Genomic DNA, 21,245 nt, shown 5'->3' on the forward strand with positions numbered 1-21,245 from the left:
TGAACCAGCTACACATACACATATTTAAAGGGCATTTAAAAATCATTATTGTCTGCTTCCCCAACTAGAACATAAGCTCCAAGGGAAAGAGCAAACCCTTGGGTTTGTGGCCCTACTGTGTGACAGGTTATTTTAAGCTCCTTTTCACAGGTTCTCATTTAGTCCTCATACAACCTGTGAGGTGTGTACTGTTATCACCCACCACTGGGTAAAGAAGGGAGCTGAGGCACAAAGGGGCTAGGGAGCACGACCAAGGTTGCACAGCAATTAAGTGGCAAAGTCAGGACTCGAACCCGGGGCTGTCTGGTTCCATGCTGCTTCTGAAAGAAGGCGGGGCATGGGCCTGTCCTCACTGCTGTGTCTGCAGCAGGGAGCACAGTGCCTGGGTGCTACCCCACCTTTCAATGTGTAAGGTTTCTGCACGAAATGGCCTCATTGTATAGGACAGGAAACTAAGGGGGCGTGTTTTAAAAGTCACAGTCATGAAAATATTTTTGAATAATTTTTAGTAACATGAAAAAATGCTCTTGATCTATATTAAGTAAAAAAGCAAATAAAAATAGCGTTTGTCATCCAGCTCTTCATACTTTGGTATCAACAGATTACTTGTTGACTGTCCCTATCTAGAATGTGAGTCCCTGGAGGGCCGTGTCTGTGACAGTCTGTTCACCACCAAGTTTCAGGGCTTAGCAGAGTGCTTGGCAGATAGCCTTCATTATTATGTAGTTTACTGGATGAATAAATGAATGAGGTCTCTAGCAGAGACTGACTGCCTCTCTGAATAACAAAGATATCAGGGAAAGAAAGTATTTTGAAGTTGTTTTTGTGATCAAAATTTTCTTGTTAACCAAAGCAAGTAAAGGAAGCCAGAAAAAGTGTTACTCAGACTTTTTAAACCAAACCACTCTAGCTAAGATTTTGTTACCATTCTGTAATTTATATCATGGGGAAAAAATATTTCTTCCTCTTTAGTTTTCCAAATATAAAATTAAATCATAATAACAAACATGGTTTTGCAAAAAACATGCCCTAACCCCTGGTGAGAGCCTCATATGTTACTCCCCACCCCTGCTCCACACAGGGCAGTTTGCAAACTGGCCATCCAAGTTCTGATGCTGGCTCACAGACCTGTCTGGTTGGCCTACTGGTGTTTGGGTTTTTTTTTTTCTTTTTTTTAACTTTTTATTTAAAAAAACCCAACCATACAAATAGTATAATGAATGCTGTTTACCCAGATTCAACAATTACAATTCATGGCCCATCTTGTTTCACTGACGCCCCCATCAGTTCTCCCTCCTATATTATTTTGAAGCAAATCCTAGACATGCCATTTTATCTCAAAAAATTTCAGTATGTCTCTCTAAAATTTAAAGACTTCTTGTCATACTGTGTGTGAGAATATGCTTTTTTCCCAGTTTCTTTGAATGAAGGTCCAAATAAAGCCCATTCATTGTCACTGGCCTCTTTTAAAGCTATGGTTGCCTCTTCTTTTTTCCCCTTCCAGGGGTTTGTTGAATAAATCACCCCTTGGTCTTTCAAAATATTTTTTGAACTAGTGGCCAGTACTTAAGAGTCAGGAGATTCACTTTACACTGGATTTATAGCCTCTCTTGGAAAATCAGGTCTAGTGACACAGGACCTGAATTCTCGCCTGTCATCAATGGGTTACAGCTTGCCCTTTTGCTGAGGTTGTTTGCTCTCCTTCCCCATGGCCCTGAGCTGGCCCCTTCACCCATCTCAACTACTTGCTTGGGATCTGGGGACATTTGAATTTGTCTTGCGTTAGTGGATGCTTCCCCATAACCTGAGGGAAGAAGTAGGATTTCAGTTTGGTCCTTTTAAAAAGTATGTATGTGTGCATGTGTCTGTATGTATCTGTCTATAATACTATATGTGCATAGGAAATCAAGTTCTAGAGAGACAACAAAATGTTAATGGTCATTATCTCTCAGGTGGGTGAGGTTATGAGGGATTTTCTTCAGATTTTTCTGTATTTTTTCTACAGTAAACATATACACTGCAAAGTTTTATCATCAAAAACCCCAAAATTTTGAAAAATCAAGTTTTCAATTAATATTTAACAATGGGGGGAAAATGCCCGTGATATAATATTAAATGAACAGCTGAGGATACAAAACCGAATATATGATTTGATTCTAATTATGTGGGAAATGTATGCATGGGATACAGAGGAAAGATATAGGAAGGAAATACATAGAAATTTGAGGGTGGTTATCTCTGGGTGGAAATTTGCTTCTTTATGGTTTTCAGATTTTCTCATTTTTCGCTAATGAACATGCACTGATTTTGTAATCAGAAAAAAAACATGCATAAAAGCAGACTAAAACAAGCACTTTTTTTGAAAAGGCATTTTAGACAAGTGGATGTTCCTGGGAGCCTCTTGGCGTAATGCATTTTCCCAGGGCTCGCTGCCCTACTACAGTCATCCTGCAAGGCCAAGCCTAAAGGCATTAGCCATGGCTTGCCCTGGGCCTCTGCTCTTGCCAACACACTCTGCTTCGGTCCCCCACCCCCAAAGCTCTTCCTCCCGGCCCCTAACAGCTCCACGTAAGAGCCTGTCCTTCCGTATAGCATCCTAATTGAGAGCGTGGCTTGGAGATGGTTACACTTAGGTTCGAGTCTTGGCTCCAGCCCTTCTTGGCTATGTGACTTTAGGTAAGTCACTTTACCTCTTGAAGTCTCAGCTTCCTCAGCTTAAATATCGTATATGAACGCATATATGTGGAACCTAGAAAAATGGTACAGATGAACCGGTTTGCAGGGCAGAAATTGAGACACAGCTGTAGAGAACAAACGTATGGACACCAAGTGGGGGAAGGGGTGGGGGCGGGGGCGGTGGTGGTGGTGTGATGAATTGGGAGATGGGGATTGACATGTATATACTAATATGTATAAAATAGATAACTAATAACCTGCTGTATAAAAAAATAAAATAAAATTTTTTAAAAAAATGGAATAATGATGATACCTGCCCCCCACACTCCCACCCATGTTGTTATAGAGATTAAGTTAGATGCTTTTATAAAGAGTCTAACACAGGGGTCTCAACCCCTGGGCCGCGGACCCGCTATCAGTCCCCATGGCCTGTTAGGAACCAGGCCGCACAGCAGGAGGTGAGCAGAGGGCAAGCGAGCGAAGCTTCATCTGTATTTACAGCTGCTCCCCATCGCTCACACTACCGCCTGAGCTCTGCCTCCCGTCAGATCAGCGGTGGCATTAGATTCTCATAGGAGCGCCAACCCTGCTGTGAACTGCACACGCGAGGGATTTAGGTTGCGAGCTCCCTGTGAGAATCTAATGCCTGATGATCTGAGATGGAGCCAAGGCGGTGATGCAAGTGCTGGGGGGCGGCTGCAAACACACATTATCATTAGCAGAGAGGTTTGACCGCACAGAGACCATAATCAATCAATGTTCTTGAATCATCCGGAAACCATCCCCCCACCACCCGGTCCGTGGAAAAACTGTCTTCCACGAAACCAGTCCCTGGTGCCAAAAAGGTTGGGGACCGGTGGTCTAGCACAGAGCATGGCACAAAGTGCTCAAAAGATGGTAATTATCATTATTCCTTAAACATCTATTAACAAAATGTATAGAGCACTTGCCATGTGCCAAGCACTGTGCTGGGCACTGGCAGGCATGGCCTCTGGGTCCATGGAGCTCTCATTGCAGTGGGAGAGACAGATTCTAATGAAGCAACTGACAGAAAACGAACTCTTCTTCCAAACTGTGATGACTGCCACCAAGAGCTGCCGTCTCACGATGCTGTGAAAGACGGGCACATTCCAGTGGGGAACTCAGACCCCGAGAGGCAAGGTGAGTTACTCCAAGTCACACAGCCAGGAAGTGATAGAACTGGGATTCTCTGTGTATGTCAAAGGGGGACTTGGTCAGAAGTGGGGCCTGAGAGTGGGTCAGAACAGCTCAGTCTCTGATCACGGAGCTATGACACGAAGGCTGAGGGAGTGGTGGCTGGGAGGTAGAGAGTAAGCATTTCAGGCAGAGGGAACAGCATGTGTGAAGTCTCTGAGGCGGTGAAAGCTATGTTTTTGAGGCTGGTGTTACAGAGTATGTGACAGCACTTAACCTGGGACCTGGCACACAGTAGCCCCTTGGAAAAGCTTGGGTCTCCTTCCTTTATATAAGGAGCTTTGTCCCTATCCGGCATTGTCCCTGAGTGAGACAGGCCCAAGATAGCAGAGTGCTGGCCTAGGCCCGACCCTTCAGAATCCACCTCTCAAAGCTTCTCTATGGAGAATCAGCCAGCTGGCTACAGGCAGAAATCCAGCCACATCAAGAGGCCGTCAAGGAAGCTTATCAGAACTTCCTGGCTCTAACCTGCGACTCGTCTCCAAATCCACTCCCTGGAGCTGATGAAAGTATACACAACCATTTACTTGAGCACCTACCAGAAGCACCTCCCTGCACTCATTACCCTTATCAATCCTTACCACTATCCCACGCGGCTCTGCAAAATGGGCACATTTCATAGTGGGAAAACACCGAAGCTTTGAGAGATGAAGTGAGTTATTCAAGGTCACACAGCCAGCGGTGACAGAAATGGGATTCCATCTCAGGCTACGCAACTCCAGAGCCGGGCTCCTTATGACAAGCAACGCTGCCTCCAAAATTCAGCTGTCCTTGTTCAACTCTTACAGCTGCCCAGCATGGGGACTCAGCCTCAGGCCAAGTGGAGCTGTGGTCCCCAGGGACCCAATATCTCTGAGAGGAAGGGTCCAACAAGTACCCCCCCACCCCCCGCCATGATCATCCACCAAGCACCATCACGCAGCAGCAGTCCGAGGCCAGGCGCGCGGAGGCTGGAATGGCTGGGATGGGTGCCCTGACCTCCCACTCTCCCTGGGCCACCTCCAGGGCCTGCCTCTGGCCTGGGATGGAGCTCAGTTCTTCCCTTTCTTTCTCTTCCCTGGCTCTCTCAGGTCAACTATGTCTGGGCCTGGAGGTAAAGCAGAATTTATGCCCCAAGAGAAACCATCTGTGTGTGAAGATGAAAATGAAGACTGGAAGAACTGGAGACAGAGGGGACCATCCATCAGTCACTTCAGTGTCTCAGAAGGACTGCTTCGGGTCGTGTCCTGGAGGCAGAAGTGACAGGACACGCGGACGGAATGATTGCCGGGGGAGGAAAAGAGGAGTCCAGCATGACCCCGGAGGTTTTGGCTGAGGTACCACGTGGGCGGTGCCATCCACAGACAACAGGGATGGCTGTGTGAACGTGTTCCATGTGGGAAGCCTCTCGGACGCCAGAAGGAGATGTGAGTAGGCGGAGGGAACTCTGGAGTTCAGGGGAGGTGTCAGGGCTGGGAATATGGATTTGGGAGCCAACGGCTTAGAGATGGAACTCAAGGCCCAGCGACAGGCTCCTATCATCTGGAGAAAGAGGGTAGATGAGAGAAACGGCCTTGCCTCATTTGTTTGTTAAATTCTACAGTTGTTTAGGCACTTATCTATGTGCATGTTGTAGTATATGATTTAAAAGGAAGAAGGAGGGCTTCCCTGGTGGCGCAGTGGTTAAGAATCCACCTGCCAATGCAGGGAACACGGATTCGAGCCCTGGTCTGGGAAGATCCCACATGCCCCGGAGCAACTAAGCCCGTGCGCCACAACTACTGAGCCTGTGCTCTAGAGCCCGTGAGCCACAACTACTGAGCCCATGTGCCACAACTACTGAAGCCCACGTGCCTGGAGCCCATGCTCTGCAACAAGAGAAGCCACGACAATGGGAGGTCTGTGCACCACAACGAAGAGTAGCCCCCGCTCGCCACAGCTAGAGAAAGCCCACGCACAGCAACGAAGACCCAACACAGGCAAATATAAAAACACATAAATAAATAAATTTATTAAAAAAAATAAAAGTAAGAAGGAAAGAGAATGAAGAGGGCCTAGGATAGAATCCTGGGGCTGTCAGCATATGGAGACAGGCAGGGGAGGAGCCAGCAAGCGGGCCAAGGAGGAGAGGCTCAGGAGGTAGGAGGAAAAGCAGGAGCTTTGGAGGCCCGGAGCCACGAGCAGGTCAGAGAGGCGGGGAGAGGTGTCCTGTGGCAGCAGGGAGAGGCCTGGTGGGAGGATGGAGATGACAGCTCTGGATTTGGCAGCACGAGGCTGAAGGGTGAGCTTGCAGGCTGAAGTCCAGTGAAGCGGTGTAGACGGCTCTATTGCAGCCAGGTTTCAGCACGTTAGGGAGGAGTTTGATAAAATTGGAGTGAGAAGGTTTCTGCTGGTCCACAAGCACTGGCCACCCCGTGTATTACTGCCACAGCTGGGAACAACTTTCTTCAACGCACCTGGTGGTGCCCTAAGCCAGGAGAAGATGAAGTTGAAGGGCTAAAACTCTCACTGGCCGAGATACTGGGGCATCACGGTGAGTCCTGCCAGACTGGGTCATTGATGGCTACATGGGTAACTAGTAGCGACCAAATGTTGAACCTCCTCAGTATCCATATATTCCTGCACACATTACAAAGCCTAAGGAATATAAGCAGTTGTTTTTGGTTTAACTTCAAGAGAAAGCCTTGTTTGCAGAACCTAAAAATGACAAGCTGGTAGCTGCCCCATTGTTTGAATTGACGACGCACCAGGCTACAGATCCACCATTTCTTGTCTCCCTCAGCTTCTGAGCAGGTTCCATTTTACCTACAACTGAAATCCTTTGCCAGTGCAGAGGTAGAAGAAGCTGTCTCTGGGAGCACAGCTATACGCAGTGTAGAATAAACATGGTAGAAAATGTGCTTTGGGGATATCTCTTCCCCAGTCCTTAAATTGCCAACTATACTTTCTGTTGTTTGAATAGTAAATAATATGAAGAACCAGAGGGTGGTGTAAACAAATGTGATAATGTTTCATTCCCTTTGGGGCCTACTCATACTTTTTTGTATAATGTTAAAGAGAATTGATTTCTTTCTAGTTGTGTTTTCTTTTTAATTTCATGTTAAAAATTTTTTTAATCAAAAAAAAATTTCACGGTGGCACAGTGGTTAAGAATCCACCTGCCGACGTAGGGGACATGGGTTCGAGCCCTGGTCCGGGAAGATCCCACATGCCGCGGAGCAACTAAGCCCGTGCGCCACAACTACTGAGCCTGTGCTCTAGAGCCCGTGAGCCACAACTACTGAGCCCATATGCCACAACTACGGAAGCCTGCATTCCTAGAGCCCGTGCTCTGCCACAAGAGAAGCCACCCAATGAGAAGCCCACACACCGCAACAAAGAGTAGCCCCCGCTCGCCGCAACTAGAGAAAGCCCAGGCGCAGCAACGAAGACCCAACACAGCCAAAAATAAATAAATAAATTAAAAAAAAATAATTTAAAAAATATTTTTAAAAAAGTTCACTGGGTTGAGCTGAAGAGGGAAATGGGAGGGGGTGGTATAGACAACACCTTTGAGAAAGTTTCTCTCTGAAGGAGAGCAGAGAAATGGTAGTAGCCTGTGGAAGAGATTGTCAAGGGCAGTTTCTTTTAAAGATGGGAGCTAAAAAAAAAAAAAAAAAAAAAAAAAAGAGGGGTGTTAACAAAAACTACCAGAACCCTTGTATGCGCTCATGGGGATGATTCTGTGGAGAGGGAAAGACAGGCTAGAGAAAGGGACAAATGACAGGAGAATGCCCCTGAACAGGCAGAGGGGACAGGAGCAGAGCTCCTTCTACCATGGCCACAAGAGGGCAGGCAGAAAGGCAGGGGTGTTGGGATCGAGAAGAGAAGGTGAGGATGTTGGGCACTGAGCCAGGGCTTTTCCAGATGCCTCCCTGCTGCCAACCAGAGAAGACTGGACCAGGGCAGACAGACCTCGGCTGGTCCCTGGCCAGTGCGGTTTGTGACCTCAGCTTCCTTCTGCAATTTGGGGAGTTTCACACCTGCCTCACAGGCCCACGGGGAGGACGAACGGCAGAGCTGTGGAAGGAGTAACCACGTGCCTGGTGCCATGCCCAGCACAGAGTGGGCCTTTAGGGGCCCCTAGTAGGACGTGGCCACAGAGTGGAGCTCTCACTCCTGACTGGGAAAGGATAAGCCTTCGGGGTACCCTACCAGGCAAATGCCTTCCTGTGGGGCTGGGAGCTGGGCGCTGATCTGGGCTGTTTGTAGAGAAAACGTTAACTGCAAAAGCCGATTACCCTCTGCTGCTCCCCAGTGGGGCTCCGAATGAAGCCAGCTGAAGCCGCTCCTCCCTGCCTGATGTGGGTGCTCACAGGTCCCAGGCCAAGGCACCTCTCGGGTCCTGGACCAAAGCCCCTTGCCCACCACAGCCACTGATCAGCTGGGTGACCTCAGGCAAATCCCTGCCCCTCTCTGGGCCTCTGTTTCCTTATCTGCAGCATGGAGAGATGCACTCAGACCTGCAGGCTCTGATTTCGATCTACAACTTCAAGTCTTTATCAAGCAGTTTGTTCATAACACTAGTGAACAGATACTGACTCTAGAACCACCAGCTGTTAGGTGACCCTGGCCAAGTTATCCATCCATGCTGGGTCTGCCGATGGGGATGACAGGGTTCTTGTGAGGACCAGAAGACATCACCCAGGTACAGCCCTCAGCGTGGTGTCTGGCACAGAGTAGGCCCAATAAATTAACAAAAGGGCTCAAGGTTTTCAAGGGGGGTTAATGACTCCCTTATGAGGCCTTTGGAGAGCCACTGTTGCTGCCTATCAGGCACCCAATCCCTGCTTCTTCTGGTCTCAGCACCCAACTATTCTTTTGAGGGAACTCCCCCTGCCCCATTTCCACTCATTGCCTTGAGGAGGGAGTCTTAACTTGGCCGGTCACTCTATCCCATCCCTCTGGCCATGGAGATCAACGAGGTTAGATCTTGAGATTTTAGCTAGACCTTGTGGGAAAGCAGCTCTCCTGCTAGTTCGTGGGACATGGGACTGGAGCTGCTGGTGGCCTTGCCCCCAACCCAAAGGGAGAGCCTGGTGGAGGATGATACCAACAAAGACTACAGCTGAGCAAGAAATAAAGGCAGGCCAATATTCTGGGTGCTATTTCTTGGGCCTCTGCATCAAGCCAGTCTAACAGGGAGCTGTTCCCTGGAATTTTCAGTCGCAGAAGACATTAATTCCCCACGCCCCCACCCTTTTTTTTTTTTTTTTTTTTTGTTTGGGGGTTATTTTTTGCTTGAGTGAGATCGAACTGGTTTCTGTCACTTGCAACCAAAGGTTTCTGACAGCATAGCCTGCGATGCCATGGCCTTGGGCTGGCATTCCATGTTCAGTCTGACCAGCCTTCTACTGCTCGACAGAGGAAGGACGATGAGGCCATGACACTGACCACTAGTGAGCTGCCTGGAAGAGGGACAGGGCTGCCTCAGGACAGCATGGGGCCTGCATTCCAGAGCTCTGGAAAACGGCTTCCTTGGAGAAAAAGGAGCCAGGAGAGGTGTGCATGACCTGGCTGAACCTTCTTCTCCTGGGTCCAAGAACTACTAAAATCAGCAGAAAGTAACCTGGAGCATCAAGAGAAATCAAGGCTCTCAGGATGGACCACTCCAGGCCCCAGTAAGCCCATCCTGGTTGATGCCCCCGAGAACAGTAAACTAGCAGTCACAGGGCAGCCCTGTGGGAGAACGTATCCAGCGATGCAGTTTGCATGGGGGCAACCCAGGTGTCCATCAAAGCGGGAGGCCATTAGAGAACAAGGAAGCAGAGAGACAGATACGGATAAATCTTAAAATGGGGCAAGTGAAAAAAAAGAAAAATAGAATAAGATCCTTAGCACAATACCATCTACCTATGCATACAAAACAGCTCTACATATTTTTAAAAGACACACAGGCCCAAGGGCTGCCAAACATCAGAGTGATGCTTATCTGGGCAGGGAAAGGCGCGAATGGGAGCGGGGATTGGAGATGAAGCAGAAAAGTCAAAACAAGAGAAGGGGCTTGTGTGATGATACCATGCCCTGAACTGAGAGGTCTGAAGAGCTCAGCCTGGTACCAGGCAGGGAGGAGGGACAGGCACCCATGCAAAGACGATCATTGCGATCACAATCCTGGCTGCACCCTGGGATCACCCGAGGAGCCTTTAAGAAATCTGAATGCCTGGGAGCCACAACCCCCCACCACCACCTCCCTGAGGTTCTGATCTAATTGGTCTGGCTGCAACCTGGGAAGTGGGGTTTTCAGAGCCCCCCAGGTGATCTCAACGTACAGCCAAGGCTGAGAACCACTGAACTAAAGGGTTCTACTCCTGGCTCTGCCACTCACAAGCAAGTCACTTCCCTTCTCCAAGCCCTGGATTCTTTATCTAAAAGGGGCTAAGTTGCCCTATCTTGAGGAAAGACTGAATGTCACAAGAGGGGGCACCTGAGGGTCTGGCCACAGAGAAGCAGCGCTCTCTGCTACAGCTGGACCCCCCCTGCAGGAGGAATGCTGGGCTGAAAGCACAATTTCATCAGGTAAGAGAAATAGGCAAGGCCTACGAATCCCTTTTTGTTTCTGAGACTTAATTTTGGCTCAAGTTCCAGGGCAAATACAGTGTACCCCTGTCCCACCAGATGGGGAGGACACTTCCCAGATGAGGGTTGCCAGATAAAATATAGGATGCCATGTTACATTTGAATTTCAGATAAACAACAAATTCTTCTCTACCCAATATTCTGTAATAACCTCTATGGGAAAAGAATCTGAAAAAGAATGGATATATGTATAAGTGAATCACTTTGCCTTACGCCTGAAACTAACACAACATTGTAAATCAACTATACTCCAATATAAAATCAAAATTAAAAAAAGAAAACAAATTCTTTTATAACGATGTCACAACTATTGCATGGGGTATACTTGTACTAAAGAGATTATCCATCATTTTTCTGAAATTCAAATGTAACCAGGCATCCTAAACTTGACAACCTTCCCCAGATGCTGCTTTAGCTTGGTGTTGAGGGTCTATCCAGTGTGGTCTGAGAGAGGTGAGGGAGGGATGAGGGGTCCCTATTCTGAAGTTTCACAGCTGAGACCCTCTAAGGGAACTATGTTACCCCCTTGTTCCTACTGAGGAAAAGGAAGCCAGAGGAATTTGCCTGACGCTAACATCAGTTGCTTTTTATTTATCCACTTGGTACTGTGGACACCACCCTCAGAAGCCCAGTTCTTCCAGCAACTGGGAGGGAGGGACCCCCTTTATGGTGGGATTTCTTTGGTTCTCATGTTGTGCCGGCAACAGCAGAGTATCTATTACCCAGGCTCAAACCGTACAAAATCATGACTGTTTCGCTTTCTTCTTATTTTTATTATAACTTTTTTTTTTCTGATTATAAATCATTGTTGATAACTTGGGGGAAAAAAAAGAAGAAGAAAAACACCCATAACCCCTTTACCCCGATGCAATCAATGTCAACTTCCTCTTTCCCTGGGAAGGAAACATTTATTGAGCCTTGATCACATGTCAGTGACCTCTCCATTATCTCATATAACCTTTAGAAAGAAAAATCACTTTATTGCCCTTTCTGATTATAAAAGGGTTTTTACATATATATTAAAAAAGATAACTCATAGAGGTAGTAAAGAAAAGTGAAATTCACCTATGATCCCATCAGGGAGAGATAGCATTCCTTCTAATCTCATTTCGCCATCTGCATGTAATTGTGAACATTGCCCCGAGGCACCTGTGCTAGCTGCTCCCTGTCAACCAGCTCACTGCAGGCACTACTGGCAGATAAGGAAACTGAGGCTCATGCCTGCCACCTGCCACTGATGTTCCAGTGGGCCCTCTCCTTCCCTCCAAGGGGCGTGGGATGCTGGAGGGGCTCAATAAAGGCTTGTTAAATGAACAAATGAACAGGAGCAAGAGTCCCTGACTCCTCACAGGCTTGTTCAGTCTCATTAAGTCATCAGAGGCTGCTTCCGATTTGTATTTTTTAAAAATCCTAATCTACTTGCACTGATTATGGAGTGGCTGTGATTTCTCGGCTGTTACCCTGAGACATGGGCTATCTGAGGGAACAGGTGAATGAGGCCTGATTGTTTTCCTGCTCTATAGGAATAAAGAGCTCCAAAAAAGAGTGACAGGAGATCTAGAGGAGGTTTTAGAAACCTACATTTCCTGGAGGTGAAATACCAAAGTCTTCCATGGAAAAGAGTGTAGGGCAACACAGTTAAAATGCCCAAGTAAGGCCGCAGCTTGGAGGGTGGGTAGCTCTTCATAATTTGGTCTGCCTAAGCCTGGATTTCAGGCATGTGCTTCAGCTCCCATGCAAATGGGCAGAGATTCTTGCTTCTTAGCTGTTATTTCTTGAGCGCCTTCTATGTGCCAGGTGCTGTGCTGCATCCCTTTCATACACCATCTAACGTTCCCCTGCCCAACAATCCCACGAGGTGGGTGCTATCGCGAACTCAATTTACAGATGAAGAAACTGAGGCACAGAGAGGGTTCGGTCACCTGGCTAAGGCCACATAGCTGGCAAGTGGAGAGCCAGGTGTGGAGTAGAGGTCCGTGTGACTCCCAACCCTTTGCTCCTAACTGCTCAGAAAGTCTGCTGCCTTTCTTCTCCTGGAGAGTTGGGGAGCCTGAACGTATACATCTCCCCTCCCTGCCCAATGGTGGTGTGGGTGGTGGTAGGCAAGGAGCCCGGGGCCAGAGTTTTCCCTCAAGATGCAGGGCTGAAAGACCAGAAACAGCCCAAACATTCAGATATACAAACTGTGGTGCATCCATATCACGGAATACTACTGGACAATAAAAAAGGAACAAACTTCTGATACACCATCAACAGGGATGAATCTCAAAGACTTTGTGCTGAGATTAAGAAGCCAGACACAAAAGCATATACTGTATGATTCCATTCATGTAACGTTCAAGAAGAGGCGCAATAATCTACAGTGAAAAATCGGAAGAGCGGCTGCCCCGGGAGAGAGGGGGGCTGCCTCAGAAGGGGCAGGCAGGAACTTTCTTGGCTTACGGACAGGTGTATAAATCTGTCAAAACTCAAACTTTAGATCTGTGCGTTCACTGCAGGTAAATGACATATAGGGCTGTGTCCCCTGAGAAACTTGCTCTCCTTTTGCTCCCCCAGAAATGGAGGCTGGGTTGGCTCAGGTGCCACCTGTGACTTCAAGAGCTAAGGTTGCAAACAGAATGCAGGTCCATGGTTGCCAGGCGCTGGGGGGAGGGAAGGATGGGGCGTGACAGCCCAATGGGTATGGATTTCCCTTTGGAGTGATGAAAATGTCTTGGAACTAAATACAGGTGATGGTTGCCAACTGAATGCCACCGGACTGTACACTTTAAAATGGTACTTTTTTGTCATGTGACTTTTTTAAAAATTTTAAGCGGTACGTGGGCCTCTCACTGCTGCGGCCTCTCCTGTTGCGGAGCACAGGCTCCGGATGCGCAGGCTCAGCGGCCATGGCTTACGGGCCCAGCCGCTCCGCGGCACGTGGGATCCTCCCGGACCGGGGCACGAACCTGCGTCCCCTGCATCGGCAGGCGGACTCTCAACCAGTGCGTCACCAGGGAAACCCTGTCATGTGACTTTTACCTCAATTTCTTAAAAAGTTTAAAGAGAGAGAGAGAGAGAGAAATAAGGTCTTAAGAGCAGCAGACTTGTAGCCCCATGAGTTCTCACCACCTCCTCTGTTACAGCCAGAGCCACACTTGCCTGCCTGCTTCCCCAGTGGACCTTGAGCCCCTTAACCGTGGGCCTTGATTCGATAAATATTGCCGACTGCCTGGGCACTGTAAATACTGGAAGACTAGGCCATATGTTTGACTGCTGTGCCAGTAAATGGATTGTGAGTGAATGAACGAGCAAATGAATAAACACGTGTGAGTGAGTGAATATATGAATGAGTGAATGAATGAGCGAGCAAAAGCACAAACTTGCATGAATGAGTGTGCAAGCAAGTGAACAAGGGAGTGAAGGAATGAGCACAGGAATGAATGAAAGAATGAGTGAATGGGCATGGAACTGAATGAAGGAGCAGGTGAACGAACCTGGGCCTGACCATGGACTCTGGACCACACCCGTGTGGGTTCCAATCCTGGCTTTGCAATGCAAGTCATTTAACCACTGCGTGCCTCAGTTCTCTCATCGGTAAAACGGGGGTGGTAGGTTTTCGCCAGAAAGAAGTGAGTTGAAATGTGTCAACTGCTTAGAAGACGCCTGGCAAAGTGAGCCCTCGGTTTTCATGAATGTTACAGAAATACACATTCATGCGCGCGGGGACCCACTGCCTCGTCCTGGCGGCGCCGCCCTATCCCCCTGCCAGCGGGAGCCGCGACCTACCAAGGAGCTGCACCTCGTCGGTGATGCCGTAGACGTCGATGAGCGCCCAGAGAGGGCCGCTCACGGCCACACCGCAGTGGAAGAGCACGGGCTCGCCGTCGTTGACGCTGTAGAAGACACGGCCGTGGCGGTCCGCCCAGTAGGCCAGCACAGTGTCGCGCAGCGCCAGGTTCTCGGGCAGCGCCTTGGCCCAGTAACCGGGCCGCGTGACCAGGTCAGGACAGGCATACTTGGGGATGTCCTGGGCACTCATGAGCGATGGGTCGTGCGCCGTGAAGCCGAAACGCAGCGCCCCACTCCAGCCCGGGCGCACGGCCACCAAGCGCAGACGCACCTGCTCGTATAGCCGGATGGGCCGCTGCGTGAACGTGACCCCGTTGCAGAAGCTGTTGCGCCGCGTGGCCCGGCGCGAGTGGCCGTCCAGCCGCACGTTCTTGCCCTTGGCCTGTGCATGGAAACGCGGCGCTTCGCCCAGGACCGGGCGCCGCTCCGGGCCAGGGCCGCAGCAAGGCCGGGTGGCCAGGAGGCGCGCGGGCGGGCTCGAGTCTGCGGGAAGAGACAGGCAGGAGGGTTAGGCGCCCTCGCAAACTGTTAGGCCCCTCTGAAACTGTTCAGAGCTGTTTCACTCCCAGACAGGCCAACACCGATGAGCTGGTCACAAGAGCCAGGCTGGGGTCAACTGACTTCTCCACCCCCATCAAATCCCTCCACATCTAGAGGCTTCCTCCAAAAGCCGCTTGTGGGCTGCAAAGTCCCTCTAAAGGGAACAGCGGCCTTGGATTCTTGGGGAGTAGTGGGGAGTCTTTGGTTGCTTTTCTCTGTGTAATTTTTATTAAAAAGCAAGGCAATTGGGGCGCACTCTTGGGATCCCCAGTGCATCCTGGAATCTCAGCTCTCTGGCACTTCCTGGCTGTGTGATATGCAGGAGATCCTATCACTTCTCTAGCCTGTTTCCCTGCCTGTAAAATGGGGACATTGTTTAACTCACACAGCTGCTAAATGAACATGTGTATGAAGTTCCTAGAATACTGCCTGGCACAGAGCATATGGTTAATAAGCAACTAATAACATGATCGTAATACTGAGGTTCCAAAGGACACCCAAGCCAGGATTCTGACTTCCCTTCCCCTTTACCCACAGAAGAGGAAGGCATTCTTTATAAGCAAGCCTGGCTTTTCTAGAACATACACCTTTCATAATTCATTTCCATGGGAATTTTGCCCCAAAGGACCTGGAGAATCTTGGGATAGTCTCCTTTCAAAGGATCTGGACACTGGCCACAAACCCAGGTGGCCCCATCTGGAGGTGGGGGCATCATCCTTCCCACCTTTCCTCCTCCATCCCTGGTTACTTACTATGCATTTCCTCATTTAATCCTTATAATAACCGTATGAGGGAAGGACTACCATTATCCCCTTCATGCAGATGAAGACATGGTGTTTCAGAGAGGTTGATTTATTTGCCTGAAGTCACACAGCTGGCTTCACTAAAGGCAGAGCTTCAATTGAAGCCATGTTTGTGTGACCTCCGTCCTGCCTTTTTAGCCATTTTACCTTATTCTCTCTGCTGTTTAGGAACCAACACAGGATGGACAGAAGGGCTGGGCTGTAGACCCCTGACGTAGGAGAGGGATGCAGAGGCCACCTGTTGATTCCTTGTACCCCTAGGCAGGCCTGCTAGGCATTGAACTGGTGGAGGAGGGCTGCAGGCAAAATGCTCAGTCCATTATTCATCCATCCATCCATCCTTCCATCCACCCATCCGTCCTTCCATCCATCCATCCATCCTTCCATCCATCCATCCATCCATCCATCCATCCATCCATCCATCCATCCACCCACCCATCCATCCATCCACCCATCTATCCATACATCCTTCTATCTACATATCCATCCATCCATGCATGCATCCAGCTATCCATTCATCCATCCACCTGTCCATTCATCCATCCATCTGTCCATCATCCATCCACCCATCCATCCATCTTTTCTGCAGATGCGTCTGCTGGTGTGAAGCACTGAGGGAGCACAGGTGATGATACAATCCTGCCCTTGTGGAGATCTGAGTCTCTCCGTGGAAGAGAAGACACACAGATGAATAGACAGGAACATTAGGGACCGATAATAACAATAGAGACCCCATTAGGCATTGGCATTGGGGGGCTGTTAGGCCCAGAGGAGACCCCAGACTCAGCCAGGGGCCGGAGGGCAGGGGGTTATGTCCACAGAGCCAGGTCTTAAGGGAGTCTACATTCCAGGCAGAGGGAACACTAGGGGCAGAGGTGGGGGAAGCTGGACTTGGAGGGGAGGGTAAGTACTACGGTAGGTGTGACAGAGGGTATCTGAGGTTGGGCAGCCACTGCTTTGCAGGGGTGAGGGGTGAGGGTGCCATCGCATCATAGGGACCAGCCAGGAAGGCCTGGAACGCCAGCCTGGGAGGCTCAGAGTGCACACCACGGGGAGAGGGAGCCACTAGGGGCCTCCGGTGGAACAGGCCGGCACTGCCTGTTAGGGGGGGCCCCTAAGGCAGAGAGGAGGGTGGACACAGAGCCAGGCTGTGGGCCATCTCCGGAACCACAAAGATAAGAGTAAGGGACCACTGGACAGCAATTCTGGCAGGACAAAAATCAGACGAATGGGGGAAATACTGCCCGGGTATAAACCATCCGGACAGGCTGCCCAGGACAGCAGAGCCTGTGTTCTCCACGCACGCTGTGGCCTTGTACCAGCCACCCAACCCTGGGCGGCAGTCTCTCCTGTGTCTAACAGGCCGGATTCTCTCCAAGGTCCCCGCCGCTGGCAACCTCTCCCGGAAACATTAAATAGGACTAGAGATCAAGAGCACCAAAGACCACAAGCCACCGTTATTTGATTATTTTTATCTCAGCTCCCATCACCGTTGTTTTTCCAACCTTACCTCTCAATCAGAGACTTTCTTTACAAAACTGGCTTGGGGATCCTAAGCAACTGTTCCTTCAGAGTGGCCTGGCGATTTCGATGGATGCTGGGGTGTGGAGAGATACTGCTTTGTTACTACAAGGGGATGTTTCCTGCTAAACCAGCTATATGTTAGGATAAAAGGCAGCCAAGTAACCAGCGAAGTTTACATATTTGTTTAATTTTGATTATATGATCCAACTTCCTTCAGGGAATGAGGGATAAACACTACTTTTCCCTCCTCTGAGGCCGGAGTCCTGATGTGAGATAAAGAAAACCAGAGTGAAAAAGTCTCTAAGAGGATGTGTTATTTACACAAATTGAAAGTGCTCAAAATGAAAGAACAAAAAGCAATCTGCAAATTGTACACCAGCGTCTGCTTTTAGCTCAGCTCAGGGAAAGCAGCTTCTACACGAAACAGAAAACTGTGGCCATGGACCCCACGGGCCTCGGAGAACATGCTAGTTCAGGGACGTCAATGGAAAACCTGAACTTTGTCATTTAAATTACAGCAATAAACACTACAGCCATATTAGAGAAAGTTTGGGAAGAAGGAGAAAATTTCGCCTCTTCTCCCCACATTCACACCTTAACTCACATTGCATTTTTCATGTTGGCCTTTATCCTGCCTGGCCCTTATCCACGGAAGAACCACTGGCTGTGCCCTCACTAGGCGCCATGTCTTGGGCCGGATGTTTCTGATACAAGGTTGCAGTTAATTCTCAATACAAATCCTCGCCCACAGGATTACTGTCTTTATTTTCCAGGAAAAAAAACTTCCTGCGGCTACAAGGAGATATGAACCCAGCTCTGTCTGACCCCAAACCAGCGCTCTTTCCTCCTGTCCTGTCTTTCCTCCATAAGTAGCACAGAAGTACTGAGCACTAAGTAGTACTGAGTACCTTTTCTAACTTCCTTGCAACCAGAGCACACATTTAATTTTGCCTCCTGCCTTTTCTTTCCTAACTCAACATTATATAAAAAGCATCTTTTCCCACATGGCTCCCAAGCATTCACTGTTCTGTTTCACCACTGCAGAATATTCCACTGAGAGCCAAAATGTCCTCTGCTGTTCCCCTCCTGGAGATGACTTCAGCTGTTCCCCCAAATGGCTGAGTCCATGGGCACAGAGGTTCCTGGCTGCTGGTGCCAGGACCAGATTTAAATGGACACCCTGTCACTGGTGAGAAGGTGTCACCTTCTGCCAGGGAGGGGCCCCCAGCCCACACCAGGGACCAGACCCTTTCCTCCCATGCAAGGCAGAGTCTCCACTGGCCTCGTGCGGGTGTGCCTCCCTCTCTCTGGCCAGGAACTCGGTCTAGAGACTCTTAAGAACAAGGCAGGGGGAAGGAGTTTCTATGCGGTGGGAACCGAGGGGAGACTCTGTAGTCTCTTCCTGTGTGTAGGAAGGAGGGGACAGTCCTGGCCCACCCCTCATGGTTAACCAAAGGCTGCTGCAGCCCCTCCAAGACCAGAGGGAAGGGTCTTTCCAGCGTTTAGGCAAGGAAGCAATGCCCCACTCGAAAACGTACGAGTATAGATTTTGGGGGGTGGGTGATGAGTGGCTGTCAGTATTCAGGGAGGAGGGAGCTCTGTTCTGGCTAAACAAATGTTGCCACTGCCAGCCTTGGGCTAGTACTTCGGGAAAGCGGGGGGACATCAGAACTGCTCTGCGGGCTGCTGCTCTGTGATTTACTCACATCAGTGCTTTAGAACGGCCCTCACGGGCTCTGGGTTCGAACCCATGCTTTGCTGCTAATTTGTCTGAGGGGCCTTTGGACAAGTCACCATCTGTGAATAGTGTGTGAATGCAGAGCCTCATCTCAGGCTGCTGGGAGGAGCGATGAGAGCACAGAAAGCTCCCAGCAGGAGTCCCAGCACACGATGGATGTGCACTCAACGTTCCTTCCCTCCCCTGCAGGGAACATCAGGTCCAACCCCTGGGTAAGCCCCTCACTCCATCTCTCCCACACTTTTATTTTCTAAATCTCAATGTGAGAGGCGGTTAAAAAGAGCACAGGCTTGGAGTCAGGCAGATGGGGGTTTAAATTCTGGTTTTGTTGTTTCGTAGCTGTGTGATCTTGAGGTACATGCTTAACTTCTCTGCCCCGCCCCCTAACCAGACCTAGAAAACTGGTAAGAGTCATCTCCACCCTGCACGATTCCTCTGAGGACGAATGAGGCCAGCTGGTCAGACTCGGTGTGTGGCACGTAGTAGGTGTTCACTTAACACTGGGTTTCCCCCCACCCCCCACCCCCTTTAGTTACCTTATTTAATGTCTTTGCCGAGAAAAGGTTTACTCCTGGGTCGAAGATGGCTACTTGTAGGGTCAGGGGATTATATCCTGCAATGTTTCTCCCATGGAGGGTTGGTAACCTTGGCCAGGAAAGGCCTTTTGAAAACCCCAGGGTCATTTTCCCTGGGTGTCCAAGGACAGAGGCCTATTTTTAAGCCATCCCAGCAGCGTCCCAAATGTGCACTGTGCCACCCCTGAACGATGCCCGCTCATCGCCCCAACCCAGCCTTTCCTTTGATCTAAAAAGAGCCCAAGGAAATGGCATTTACTGCCAGGAGGATGGCAGGAAGCAACAGCTCCAGCTTCTCTGGCTGCCGAGATGACGGCCTCCAGCTTGCTGGCATTCAGCAGATGGCATTCTGGCTGAAATTTTCATCAGATTCCGCTCCACCGGGAAAGGGAATTGCCAACTGCGAGGACAGTCTATTCTACCCCCTCCCTCTCACTAGAGGATTTAACTAGCCTTTTACTGAGCCTTCGTTATGTGCCGGCACAGGCCTTTGTGTATTGAGTTTACATTCTTACAACCCTGCAGGGTAGGTTTTACCACCTTCATTTTCCAGAGGAGGAAACCAAGGCAGCAAAGCTGGGCAGTGGCAGGAGAGGGCCAGGCTCGGGCCCTTCCTCCCATCCCTGTCCCCTCTCCAAGGCGGCCGCCTGTGGCCTTTGGGGGCGGGGGTCGTGTGCCTTGCTGAGCACAATGACAGCTGTACCGGCCCCTCTCCCACCGAAACACACCCACACTCCACTCACACAGTCCGATGTACAACTTCAGGGGCTTTCTGAACCCGCACAACATCCCACCTCAGACTGTGGACCTCCAGTAACAAGTCTCTGTTTCAAGTGACAGAGGTAGGAAGCAACAGGGTGCACGTGTGTGTGCAAACGCGGGCTTTAGAGAGGAAAAGGCAAGGCTGGCATTTGGCAAGGCTTCCCGTCACCCAAAGCAGGGCGGGGATATCAGTCTCCTTTGGCAACAGAAAGTAACTTTTCTATTGGTGGGTTTGAAAGTGGATTAGAAAAAAATAACCAAGCCTCCTTCACCTCTGCCAAAAAGGGCAGTGACATGCATCCAGCAGACAGACTCCAGCCTAACAGGACTTTGTTCTCTGTTTCAGAGGCCTGGTCAGCCAGCACCCAGGGTGGAAAGGGGCCAGCCCACACTTGGAAACTGCCACCAGGCTCCTCCCCGCTCCTATTCTCTGCAAACAGAACCTGGTCAGCACAGTAGAGCCGGAAAGGCATAACACTCCTGTCAGCAGCTGCAAGGAGGCCCAGGGGGGAGGCCGGAGGTCACGCGACACTGCTCGTTGGGAGAAAAGCCCTCTCCTTCCAGGTCTAAGTGGCAGCCCTCTTGGCTCAAGTGGGCTCAGATGCACTGAGTTCCCAGGGAGTGAGGTCATCCCAACGGCCCTTCCAAGCGTGTTCAGCAGAGTTGGGATTCCCAAGCCGGCTCCGACCCTCTGCTGGGCCCCTCGGTCGAGGTCTCTTCTTGATAAAGGGACCCAGGAAGCTCCAACTTCAGAAGCGCCGGCTCCCAGGGTTAGGACCCCACTGCTGCAGAGGGTGGGGGGGAACGTGCCCTCATTCTTTTTCAAGTACATCACTTCCTCCTGCATCTGACATTTAAGGAGCATCTGCTCCACGCCAGGGCCGCACTGGCTGCAGGGACGCATGCACTGACGAGTCACACACAGTCCCTGACCCCAGAGCTGGGAGACCAGCAGGGGGCATGGACACAAGACACCATGACTGC

The 21,245-nt window shown here is 49.9% G+C and overlaps 1 protein-coding gene and 1 pseudogene across 1 annotated transcript in view; one reads left to right on the forward strand and one right to left on the reverse strand.

Moving 5' to 3' along the window:
• NEURL1B (neuralized E3 ubiquitin protein ligase 1B) overlaps nt 1–21,245 on the reverse strand; it is a 37,037-nt gene that overhangs the window by 3,911 nt on the left and 11,881 nt on the right. Inside the window, exon 2 of the mRNA XM_024753403.1 lies at nt 14,257–14,802. Coding sequence (XP_024609171.1) covers nt 14,257–14,802 — 546 coding nt within the window. The remainder of the gene's footprint in view (nt 1–14,256; nt 14,803–21,245) is intronic.
• Nucleotides 5,151–6,685, forward strand: LOC112405082 (cleavage and polyadenylation specificity factor subunit 5 pseudogene; annotated as a pseudogene).

This window comes from Neophocaena asiaeorientalis, unplaced genomic scaffold, assembly GCF_003031525.2.
Source record: "Neophocaena asiaeorientalis asiaeorientalis breed wild unplaced genomic scaffold, Neophocaena_asiaeorientalis_V1.1 scaffold268, whole genome shotgun sequence".
Classification (NCBI taxonomy): domain Eukaryota; kingdom Metazoa; phylum Chordata; class Mammalia; order Artiodactyla; family Phocoenidae; genus Neophocaena; species Neophocaena asiaeorientalis.